The sequence below is a fragment of the Falco cherrug genome, chromosome 2 (genome assembly GCF_023634085.1).
Source record: "Falco cherrug isolate bFalChe1 chromosome 2, bFalChe1.pri, whole genome shotgun sequence".
NCBI lineage: Eukaryota > Metazoa > Chordata > Aves > Falconiformes > Falconidae > Falco > Falco cherrug.
Genome location: NC_073698.1, coordinates 90,131,826 through 90,144,648, shown reverse-complemented (window position 1 = coordinate 90,144,648; position 12,823 = coordinate 90,131,826). Strand labels below are relative to the sequence as shown.

The following is a 12,823-nucleotide window of genomic DNA, read 5'->3' as shown; positions in this document are numbered from 1 at the left end:
CATCTCCATACAAATCCATGCGATCTTCATACACAGGCAAGCTGTCAAGCGTTTTTAACTTGACTACTTGACTGCTCAGCTACTTGAAAGAAAAGGTCTTTCTTCACTAAAAGTGAAAATTAATAGAGAGCAGAAACTAGAATATTTAGAAAATTAATAGATTTGGGGGCATACAGCAAATCTTGCATATACAGTAGATTGTAACAAATTTTGCTGCACTTCAGTGCAAACAACCTTCTGTTTGCTATTGCTTCATTTCATTTTCATTACTAAACTATTGAGAACTTGAATGGCCAACAATTCTGTTAATGTCTTCAAAGGAGAAATAAGTAGATATATCAAGGTAAGATGCGCTGCAAAGAGCAGAGTTAAAGAATGTGGTACATATAATTGATCTTAATGTTAAACATGTTTACTCCTGTTGTTCTTTTTACACGAGTCCCATTGATTTATTTCTGCTTCTTGCATAATTCAGAGTGTCTTACATTAACAACCACACATGTTTATAATGTTTGTTAATAATTTTTCAATCCTAGTTTGGATCATTTTTCAATTTTCTTTGCTTTTCCTCATCAATTTCCCCTCAATTATAGGTACTTAACAAGGACAACAGGTACATGGCATTTCCTTTAGATTCCAAAAAGCTATCTAAGTGCACTTCATATAATCTAAGCAGCATGAATACTATTTTTTTAATTATCATAATTGGAACACGAAAACACTTTCCAAAAGGCACTGTTTATTTCAATAAGCTCTAGAGCATTCAGTAAATATGTGCTGAAAGTAGATAGAAGTGATGATCAAAGTGTGCTAGCATACTTCTGTCACAGAAAAGGTTTTATTTCATTACAGCACTAAAATATTGGTCCTTGAATATGTTAAAGATAGAAGGGAACTTCTCATTAGACATTTGGTGTATTTAATTTTCTTTCCAGTGTAAATATGTATGCCTCTAGAATACATAAAAAAAGTAACATTTATGGGTTATGAAAAGTAATGAAAGGGAGATTTACAGTGAACTGAGGCAAATATAAGCAACACACTCATGAGGTGTAAGCTTGAATAGATGTATTGGATAATTAACTACTGTTACTATCTCTGTAAGTTTATACCCATGCTGCTTCTAAGTCATTTGTGCTTGTGCTGCAGTTCTCTAGTGAAAGTCAAGAGGCCTCTTTAGAGAGCAGCTTCATTACATGTTACAGGAAGAAGATATAATCTAAAACAGAATTTCAAAATTATGTTTGAATTAGCATCCATAGAGAACCCCACAGATGAGAGCTCGTATTAGCCAATAAGTGCCATCTTCATAGAAAGTGCATGCAGATATTGATGCTGGAAGCTTGCTAATGTTGTGAGTTGCAAGGAAGAAGTCTTATCTTGCTTGGAGGCAGGGAAGTGCTGGCAAACAGCACACAGTGCTGTGGTCAGGGAAGGACAAGGGGACTGTGCACAGGGGCACTTTCTCTTACCTTAAGAACTTGACTAATTGGGAAGTTATTGATGAAGTAGTTTCAAATGCACCATTAGTTTCCAGGAGGTTAATGAAGGTAACAGATTTGGACTGAACACTTTCTGAGCCTTGTTATTAAGTGAGCTTGAAGTGTTCTTAAGTGAGCTTGAAGCGTTCTTAAGTGAGCCTTCATTTTCAGTTCTCCCTATTTACTAATGACCAGTATTCTCTTTTATTTAATTATGGTCACAGGTGAGATGATGCATGATCCTTACATAATTTTTTTATTTCTTCCTACAATTCTTATCTATAAATGTATAAAATAGGAGAGCTTTTTCTTTGTTCTTCTCTTTATTTTTTTTCCTTCTTTTTTGATTTTTTTGTGGGTAATCTAGTGATCTTTTTCCTTTAGAAAATAAAGATTAAAATTTCTTGTAAAAACATTTTCACAGGTTTTCTAGTCCCTTAGTACACAGTATTCCTTGGCCCTTCACAAACCATCTCATGTTTCTTCTCACATTGCCCGGCTGAGGTTGGGAAATGCCGGGTTCTCTCTTTTTCATGAGCAGCAAAAATCCTTTTGTGAGGTGAAGCAAAAACTGAGCTAAGAATTAAACCAGAGGCTGTGGAGTCCTCTGCTTTAAGAATATCACTTATCTTTATCTGTTAATGAATTTATTCACTACTACTCGGAAAGTTAAGGTTTGTATTCATGCATGGTGTGGAACAGTCACTGTGCTTTAGAGAATTTATATTTTCTATCCTTACACAATTTATGTTTTCTATCCTTTCCACAGGATAAAACCTGAAATTAAGTGTAGGATTCAGGTCCATGTTATGACAGAGATTTTGATCTTGATCACTTACATATAGGTGCTGAAATCTGTCTGGGATGCTCTGCAGCATCTGATATATTTCCTCATATATGGCATATCTGAGAGAGAACTTGCAGGAGACCCTTGCCCATCAAGACTGGCAGCTAGAGCTCAAGCAGGACATACAAAGTCATCTTAAAAGTTACTGGGAAGAGATTCAGTTGTCTAAACAGAAGTCTGTGGAACCATTCTAAACAAATGCATCCTGCACTTCATGCTGTTTTTAGATAACTAACCAACACCCTAGTCATCTTCATGTTTAATGCCTTATGTGAATTCAGTATCCTTTGTTTACTGACCAGCAGTTAGTCTTCTGCTTGTATCCTATCCCTTTAAAACCCTCCATCTGAATTCATGTAATGACACTTAAAAACAAGTTACAGCTTTTAAACGCATCTGAGAATTGCCAGTACAACAGTCAGCAGGGTACCCTGTATATCAAACAATTTAACACAGCTGTCTCCAATACCTATTATTTACATACTGTATTCACTAGCCTGTCAGAAGTTGCTTTAAAGAAACCAACTAATTATGTGAAACTGTAAATGCACTAACTTGAAATAAGGCTTTGGAAGATCTTGTCTACTCAGTTAAAAATACCATGTAATATGACTGATTAGTCTAATTGAACTATAGAATTTGAATTCATATTTAGATTTGAACTCCAAATTTCCTCATGATCTGGTGAGCCATCTCATGTGTTTTTAGTTTACTTCATCCATTATTAGTCTGCATTGTTTCAGTGAACTATCAGGTGAAATGTGGTTGCTTGTGTCTCCTCAGTCAAGTGACAATATCACACTGAGTCTCAGGGCGTTCATCTGCAAAATGTGTATTAATAATACCATTAAGGTATTAGCTGGTAAATGGATTCATTAATGGCAGTAAAGCTCCTGTAAAATTAGAAAAAAAAAGTTTCAAATTTGAAATACATTCTAACAAGCTTTAGAGCACCTTGCTGCAGAGAGAGGCTGAAAATGATATAATAGATAAAATGATATAATGGATAAAATGATATAATGGATAAAATAAAGCTAGAAACCTTCAATTAAGCAAAAAAAGTACTCATGTGCAGGTAAAATACTGTGAGATCTTCAAGATCCATGTAAATTCAGAGTGAAATATTTGAAGTAAGACAGATGTACTCCAGTGCTTGCAATTCCCCTGCATTCCAGAGCAGTAAGGTGAGTAAGAGGAAAGTTCAGCAGTCACTGCCCAAGGGTCCAGACACCGGACTTAGGAACACCAACCTACCTGGAGGTGAATCTGGTGAGGGATGTGGAGGGCAACAAGAAACATTTCTGCAAGTGTAGCAGCAGCAGCAGAAAGTCTAGGAAAATTATGGTCTTACTGCTGAATGGGGGAAGGGGACCTGGTGACAAATGACATGGAAAAGGCCGTACTCAATGCCTTCATTGCCGTAGTCTTTAATGGTAAGACTGGCTTTCAGGAATTGCAGGCCCTTGAGACCAGAGGGGAAGTCTGAAGCAAGGAGACTTACCCTCAGTGGAGGAGAAATTTAAGGAATATTTAAACAGACAGACTCTGAGAGGGTGCACCTACAAGTGCTGAAGGAGCTGATTGATGTCCTTGTGAGGCCACTCTTGATTATCTTTAAAAGGTTGTGGTGATCATTGGAGGTTCCTGAGAACTGGAAGAAAGCAAATGTCACTCCTGTCTTCAAGAAGGAAGATCCAGGGAACTACAAACTGGCCAGCCTCAAGTCAGTCTGTGTGTACATGATGGAGTAGGTCCTGCAAACAGTTTCCTTGACCAGCCTTCTAGGATGAGATGACTAACTTGGTGGATGAGGGGAGAGCCATGAACGCAATTCATCTTGACTTTAGTAAGACTTTCAGCACTTTCTCCCCTAATATTCTTAAATGCAAACTGCTGAAGAATGGGCTAGGCAAGTGGATAGTTGGGTGGACTGAAAACTGATTGAACTACTGGGCTTAAAGGGCTGTGATGAGAAATTCTGGGCTTTAAAGTGTTGTAATCAGTGGTACAAAGTCCATCTGGAGGATGATCTAGTCTGGCTGTCCCACCTTGCCACCTGTAAAATGCATGGATGTAGAGTATCAGTGCTGTTATGAGACAACTTGAACTCAGCTGTCTACAGACTTCCAGTGCTCTTGTGGCATGTGACACCAGTGCCTATCCCAGAATAATGCTTCAGTCCTATGACACTGCTGCAAAAGTACGTAGGTTGTGAGAAGGTAGTCCAGGAAGAGTCTGAAAGTCCAGGTCCTACATATTGGCAGATAGGTTTGTGTGGGGTCTGTAATAAGACAACACGGTTTTCTTTCTGTGTGCTGTTTGTAATGGCCTTGAGCGTAGGCTCCAAGCCTGCACTAGCAACGAAGTGTATGAAGAGAGGCTTTCAGCCTGTATCCCTCTTCTGGGCCTGTGTAGAGGGAGAAAGCATGAAAAGATGCGCTAAAGCCTAAATTTATGGTGAGGTGTTAGCTTAAAGTACCTTCCCAGTGCCTGTATCCATTCCTTAAGATGTGAAATTCTCTGAAGTCTGGCTGACTTACTTCTCCAGATCAGTCCTTTGCTTGCTTGAACTCCAGTGGCATATAAATAATCCCATTAGTATTTATTGCTTCTACAGCCTATAAGCTCTCTGAGTTTTGTCATTAATTCTTCTAGGTGCAATATGCCAAGCAAGAAAGAAACAGACTTCACAAGGGATTTGCCTAAATTGAGGGATTCAAAACAGCACAAAATAAGAAACTGTCAGGTTTCTATCTTCTGTTATAACTCCAAGGAGATTCTAGGTCTAGGACACTCTTATCCTTGTTCCCTCCAAGAATGATCTGGTTGATGCTTGCCTGAGGGAGACATTGCATACGGGAGAGGATGCCCTGTGTTGCCAACTCTGAATCTGTTCCTTGTAGCACTGCAATAGTGAACAAGCACCCTCCCTCATTTAGTGCTACCAGACTCTGGAGAACAAAACACCTTTGCTTTACTAGCTGCCCAAGAACCACTTTCAAAACTATATAACTTTTTTTCTTAAAAAAAGAAAAAAAAAATCCTATTTGGGGTAATACATTACCCAAAGTACCCTGAGTTTTTCTTAAATGTGTACTACATTCTAGTGGCTTCTGACTCTGCTTTGGCCTGAAAATGCTTCTTAAGCTTCCTTTAGTGCAATCAGACTACAAAGATTTTTCACACAGCTGCCCAGAAGCAGAAACAACTCCTACAAACAAGCTCTATGCTTAGGCATGTCTTACCTAAAATGGATCCTGACTTTGAGTAAAGTGATTATTAACCTGTTGTATGGACTCAGGATTGGGCCTTCTCCCTGTTCATTCACTTGACTTGTTATGTGAAAACTTTATCTCGTGGCTTAACTCACAACTGTGTTTCAGCAATGTCCTATGAAGACATCTTTAGATTGTGTTTCTTAGATGGATGAGCCTGAGTAAAGTTTTGCACCTAGTTTACTGTAAATAATGTATATTACCTCCACCTGGCACACAGACAAGTGCAAATTCACTACGCAAGTCTACACTGGGCAAAATAATTGCAGCTTGATAGCAGTGACAGGTGAAAGGCACACAGGATTGTGTGACCCTAAACATGATTTTTGGGATGACTGTGCTACCTTGTCCATACCATCTTCAGTTTGGGCTCATTTATTCATTTTGGCCATAGTTCCACTCATCTGCTGTTGGAGGGAGAGGATCATTTGGGGTTAGCAGACCCTAATGATTCCTTCAATAAATGGTTTCTTTGGCATGTCCAAAGATCTTTACTGAGGTTCAGTATTTGGAAGGAACCAGGCTATGTAGTTCAGATTAGATTTTCAGCTCTTAACACCAGCTCTTAACTTAGTGCACTAACAAGCAATTTTCGTCAGGTTGCGTGAGTGTACCATTGCTGTGAGATGTTTAAAAGCATACATGGTAAATTCTCTTCTGTGTGGGCTGGGAGGCAAAGAGAGTTAGATCAGGAAGACTTTGTCCTTGACATTGCTACAATTGTGTTTTGTAGCATTGGAAAAGCAAATGATAATATGCTCAAAACAAAACAGCATCTGGAGGAGTAAGAAAAAAACACTTTGAAAATAAATTTGAAAACCACATTTTTTGTAAGGTAATTGCAAATAGGTATTCCAGGCGGCCAGGGAGGAGCAGAAGAAAAAAACCACATGGGTAGGCCAGGAAGACATGCCACTTGTCACATCATTTGACATGAATGACACACAGCATACTGTCTTTATATACTTTGTAAGGAAAGGACAAAAATCTTGCCTGACAGTTTACCTCAGATAGGAAGAAATCCATGTCCTGTTTATCAACAAAAACTGAATAGGGTTCGAATCAAGCAAATGTGATTTTAGTTTTGACCTGAGTGGCCAGGTGATTTCTTGAAAAGAGACCCATAAGCTGAAGCAGAGGTTCCTGGGAAAGCAAGCGAATCACCTGAGGAAACTGGTTCTTCTTTGACGAGGTGATGTCCATGTGGGGTGACCTTCGAAGTGGGTGTATGCCTATGCTTTATGGATGGGAGTTCCTGACACAAGACTGAAAATTCCACATTTGGGTTTGTAAGGATGACACTTTTCACCAGAATACAAAAACGTTGACTGCAGATGTCTGTTTTGTTTAGCAGTTTTTTTGGCTGTTAAACTGCTACCATGTTCAGCTACACTGTCTTCAGAATGGTGGCACTGAAACGTCTCCCAGGCATTAGAAACAGACCTGTGACATTCAGTTTATGCAACAATTTTGATTCCTGTATGTAACATCAGTAGATCATCACTCACTTAGAGTGTCTCCATGGACAGGTTTTTGGCAACTACCAGAAGCAGCCAGGTAATTCCTGTAGCGACTGACTCTACACCCTTAATGGTCTATAGCTCTCCATTACCAAAGTGCCTAAGTATGTTCATTTGCCTTTGATTTTCATAGACTATATAGAATTAGGTTTACATTTTATCACTTTCATATGTCTCTTGCTGCACTGAAGCATCATGAAGCTAACACTTTCTGAATTCTTGTTTCATTTTACATATATATTGTCTGTTGGTCTGCCAACACATCTGAGGGCAATCCAATAGTTTTCTTCACAGGAAACACTAGGTGTTTTTTTCACAGGAACGTGTGCACTTACACACACAGACATGTGCGTAGCCATGGAAGAAAATAAAGTTCTTGCAGTGCAGCATCTTGTTGCCATTGTGGTCCGGAAGGAGGGAGGATCTCTGCCTCTTCTCAAAGATCCTCTCTACTGCATTCTGAAACTGCCATCTGAGGGAAAGCTCCTCTAGCAAAACCTTCTGTAACAAAACAAAAAAGGTCATAAAATCCAAAACCTTGGGCCTTGTGACTGTTATACAGCTGTAGTGAACTAGGGACCTCACTATTACTGGTTTTGCTGTTGCAGGATTCCCAGCAGGAGAACTGCAGAAGCCTTTCTTTTGGGGAACAGAGTATCCTAGGTAAGTACTGCAGTACAGAATCTCATACACCTGGAAATGAGGAATAGCAGGGAAAGGTACTGGAAATACATATAAATGAAGAATAGGACATGGAGAAGGCGGCTACGCTGCTGAAGATGACCAACAGGTAGTGCACAGGAATACTGTGTTGTCCTTCTGTAGGGAAAGCTTGTCTCTTGGGTTGTATGTTCTTCCCCACTGTGTCCTGCTTTCACTGCTGAAAAAAACACTTTGAAAACTGCTGCTTTGTGCAACTACTTTTCTTACCCTTGGGAGCTGTATGTGTTGCTGTTGTCTTAAACTGGTGACTGATTTCTCACAGGATTTGCTAATTAAGTGCACCTGAGTGGAAGTGTTTCAATGCTACAGCATGCAGATGCAGCAGTGTGCACATGGCAGGTATTAAAAGGAATTGTAAATCAGGTAGCTAACACCTCCTGAACAGAAGTGAATACCCTGAGAAGCCATTTATTATCAGTTTATTGTTCACTCTCTGCTAATATTTAAGATTAACAGTGGGCCTTCATCTGTGCCTGTTGAGGTGCGTGAGAATATCTCCATGTGCGCAAGTGATTGCCTGAGCAGGCCTATGTGCTTCTGTAGTTGGGGAAGGGTAATTATAGGTCACATATATTTAATTTTGAAAAATCGCTGCTTTTGTGCAGTTCAATAACTTTCTATTTTAGGGCAGGATAAGATCGTGAAAAGTTTCTGATGGAAGTTTCTGAAAGTTCTTTTGTAGTTATGTAAATCTAGTTACTGGTGAAACATATCTGTAATAAATCTTTATTAAAAAGAAGCAAAGTTTTCAAACATTTTAGGTTTGCCATCTTCCAATCTAGACATGTCCTTGTAAACAGAAAATTTGGCAATATATGTAGAGAGACACATTCAATTTAGGAACAAATGAATCTGCATTCAGAGAGAATTCTTATGAGCCAGGTGACTTTCTAAGTGGTAATTGGAGATAGAAGAAAGTCCTTTCTTGTTAAGGTGAAGGAACTTTCTGCTGTGGTTATTGCAGACCTGCTTCCAGCTTTCCTTTCTGAAGAGATTTCTTTGTACCCTGACCTTCTGCCGTAGCAATAGAATTGTGGTTCTTTCAAAGAATTATACTTTGCTCGTTTCTCTTCTTTAAAGGTTACCTTAGCTTAAATTGGTTTTGCTTCAGTACATATCAAAATGAAATTTAGTAAACAAATGTAGCTGGTTTATGTCAGACAATAGATTGCTTTTGTCCTTGAAATATTCTGGATCTGTTTTCTGTCTGCTTAAAAGAAGCAGTACATGGCAGCTGAACAGGAGAATCATCAAAAAGTCATCAGCATTTGCTAGAAAACCGATTTAGCAAATTTTTAACATTTAGAGGCATTTTAGTGTCCAGTTCCAGCATAACCACTATAAAACAGTTGCATGTATTTGCATAAAGGGAAGCTAAGTTACCACATTACATCTCAGTACATGAAATAAAATACCATTCAAATGCCATTATTCATAGTTATGAGTCTTCAGTTGCCAGATATATTGAAATGGAGACTTCAAACTTCTTGAGTTGGTAGCTTCCCTACAGTGCTTTGAGTGTCTCCAGTCCCAGAAAGTTCCACTTTAATATAGTTAGTACCTCTTGGGCTGTATCTAATCCCCTGCATCTCTGTCCAGCTGTGCCCCAGAAGTGAAGAGCATGAACAGAGCTGGGAGCATTTCTGGCAAAAATGTTGTTGAGCTGGGCAAAATGCTTGAGGGGGTTCACAGAAACAAAGGCCAACATTCATGCCAAACTTCATCCCATCTTTTGGAGCTGGGAAATGCCCTAGGAGTGCCCAGGCACCAGCCTGTTCTTTGTCCCTGACACTTGTGGTAACTGAGAAGCTTAGAGGAAAAAAAAGATGTATTTAGTAATAGGGCTTATTGGTTCTTCTTGACCTCCTTACATGTTTTGTGTCATTATTTTTATACTTCTCCAGCTGCAAAAAAAAATCCTGTGTAACTTCTTTACTTCAGATATGGAAAACAAGTCTAATATAGTACATTTAGTATGGGTAATTATCAGTGTGCTACACAAGATTACAAATTTGTCACACAAAAGGGTGATATTTCCATTTCTGAAATGTATAATTTTAACTAGCATTTTTAGTGAAGGTTTGTAATAGTACTTGTGGGAAAAAAAACAGTAGGGAAGATTTTATCACATGCAAATTACCTTTCAGGAAAGAAAAAAAACAAAGTGAAGAATTGTCATGGGAGCAGGGGGAATTAAACGATATAAATACTTTTTGGGCATGACTGAGATGAGCAATTAGTGTGCTATGGATCATTATGTCCAGTAATAACATGTTAACTGCAAAACTCTCTGCCTTTCTCCTGTATCAATAGAATGTGTTGGAAATAATATAAGCCACTTTGAAGTATAGCATCTCAATAACTGAAATAATTAAAATCACAAAGTACAACTTAACAAATGAAAGATGCATTCAGTAGATCACTTCCCCTGCAATATCCACTGCATTTGATATAAAAAAGCCCTGAACCTTTCCTTCTTTCATCCCTATTTCTCCCAGATGCATGTTTATTTGGATAGAACCAGGAAAACATAATTGTCAGTAGGAATACAAAATATTTCTTTCTATTCTGTTTCTCCAGTGCATTAGATCTGACTGCAGATCGTGTCCTGTTCCTGGGCAGGTGCATGGAAATTGTATAACCTCTCTTTTTAAAACTGAAGGGAAATCTCTTTAATATAAGTCAGTCATTTGCAAGTCTGTTTCTTGCATGCCAGCAAAGAATGACTGGAGATGGCATTACAGAAGCCCATTGCAGCCTTTCATCTATCCTTTTTTCATGACGATGCTAAGAGAATCATTTCACCTATAACTTTGTCTCATTCTCAGTTAGACTATACACAGTGCAGGCAGCTGAAGGAGATGTTTTGGACCTCATATGATGCTAGTAAGGGATTTGGTTAGAAGAGTGAATCATCACAATGCTTTTTAAAGTTCTTTTATGAAAGGTTGCTTTTAAACAAGTAAGAGGTGAACATTCAGGCTTTCAAAAACTTTAAGTCAAAATTGTGCAGGTATGATTTTTACATCCATTCTCCCCCAGCTTAAGTAAATAATGATCTTTCCTGAAGTCTTCTATTCTTTCACATTCATGCATGTGGACACTTTCTGAGGAAACTGCTTTGTTGTGTTACAGGTCATTAAGCTATGGTGCCATAGGGGTAATTGTTGGCCACGAGTTTACTCATGGATTTGATAGCAATGGTGAGTGTCTGTATGTTGATAAGGTGAGGGCCTTTTTTACAGAGCAGACAGATTAGAAAGCTGACTTGTATATGCTGTAGCATTTTTAATTTGGGGGGTTTTAGCAATGCAGAATTGCTAAATAAATAAATAACAAATTATACATTTGTTTTTATGAATTTATCTACATATAATGTTGCTTGTCTGAACAAGAGTTTCTTTGGTAAGGAATGCCGCAAGTTTGACATTTTCTGTTTATTTTGAATGGAAACTAAATCAGCAATAGCTTCAGAAAGCCCTGGCTGGGGGAGTGAGAAGGGCAGAGGGATAAGTTCTCATTGATAAAAATGATTTCCAAGAAAACTTTTCATTTCGGTTTTGACTTTTTTCAAAAGACAATTACTTCTAGATGTTAAAATACAGCACTGGAACAAAAGTGGAACAGAAAATGTATTGCAAAATATTTAAAAAAGAAAAAGAAAGAGAGAGAGAGAAAAAAACAGAAGAAATGGTGTGGATATGTCAAACCAACTGTCCTAAAAAACTGGGTGGAGTGGAGCATTACCACCATCTAACTTCAGTATCTCAGGAAAATGTTTTTTTTAAAATTGGGCTTCTAAGAGAGGGAGGGGGGTGAAGAGAGAGAGGAACACAAACCTCCTTCTCCAGGGAGCAATTCTGAGTGTCTGACTGACATCCTGCTCTGACTCACTGTCTAGAGAAACCTCTTTCCACTGAAAATACAGGGAGTTTAAGGAAAAGCAAACTTCTAGCTCACTGCCTAACAAAGGTTAGGTTGCTTAATGTTGCATTACTTTGAGTTCCTTTTAAAAAATAAAGGAAAATCCTGTTGGCAGTGCTCTGCAACATTTTGTGTCAGCAAACACTCCAGAATGGAATGGTTCTTCAGTATCTCCCAACTCATTTGTAGGAGAATGTCATATCTCTATCATGTCTCCAGCCAGTCAGACAGGAACATAAGATTTGATTCCCTTGGGAGACCACTACCTCTTGCCCAGGCTCTTACCTTCCAAATATAGAAATAAATAAGTCTCTAGGTAATTTTTCATCTTGAAGAGGATGACACACAGGAAAAAAAAAAAGAAATAAAAAGATGAAAGAAAATATTTTTGGTACTTGGTATCATGTCCGCTGGTTGCTTCTTACTTGTCTTTCCTGCAGTCATAATGAAGAATCAAATCACAGAGCAAGGCTGCATCCACATAGGCAGATAAACCTGCTCCCAAAAAGTGTCCTAACATGTCTTGTGTCTGACTGGCTGGAGGCATGATGGAGATTAGGTACTCTCCTACAAATGAGATGGAGCAAGGACCTGAGGCAGAATCTTCTATGAGCCATTGCTGTCGCTGTCAGCTTGAGGTATGGGATGTATGTATTCTCCTTGTTTCCATGAATAACATTCAATGTTCTGGTTTTACTCCAAAGTAAACTCAGAAGTTTCCAGGAAATGGATTTTTTTTCCTGGTCAAGTGTATAATTAATTAATAATAAATTAGTTACCATCAGATTTGCAGAATCAAAGACATATGTTCTGAGGATGAAAAATACTTGCAATTGTACTTAGAAGAAAGCACATATGTCTCTTACACTATGGAATAGTAAAATGTATTTTAGAACTCATAAGACATGACTATTTTTTTCTGAAAATGGAAATTATGACAATAAACGGAATGCCAGCTTTTCACCACTGACATGAATGGGGTCAAGATTTTGCTCACTGATCTTATCCATTTTGTACAACATTTGCATGAGTAAATTCACTTCTCATTTCTGT

At 38.4% G+C, this 12,823-nt stretch overlaps 1 protein-coding gene across 1 annotated transcript in view; it reads left to right on the top strand.

The window, feature by feature from the left end:
- The window catches only part of PHEX (phosphate regulating endopeptidase X-linked), a 115,215-nt gene that overhangs the window by 88,953 nt on the left and 13,439 nt on the right, over positions 1 to 12,823 (top strand). The window contains exons 16-17 of the mRNA XM_005443058.3: positions 7,732 to 7,786; positions 10,982 to 11,049. Of these exons, the coding sequence (XP_005443115.1) occupies positions 7,732 to 7,786; positions 10,982 to 11,049 (123 nt within the window). The remainder of the gene's footprint in view (positions 1 to 7,731; positions 7,787 to 10,981; positions 11,050 to 12,823) is intronic.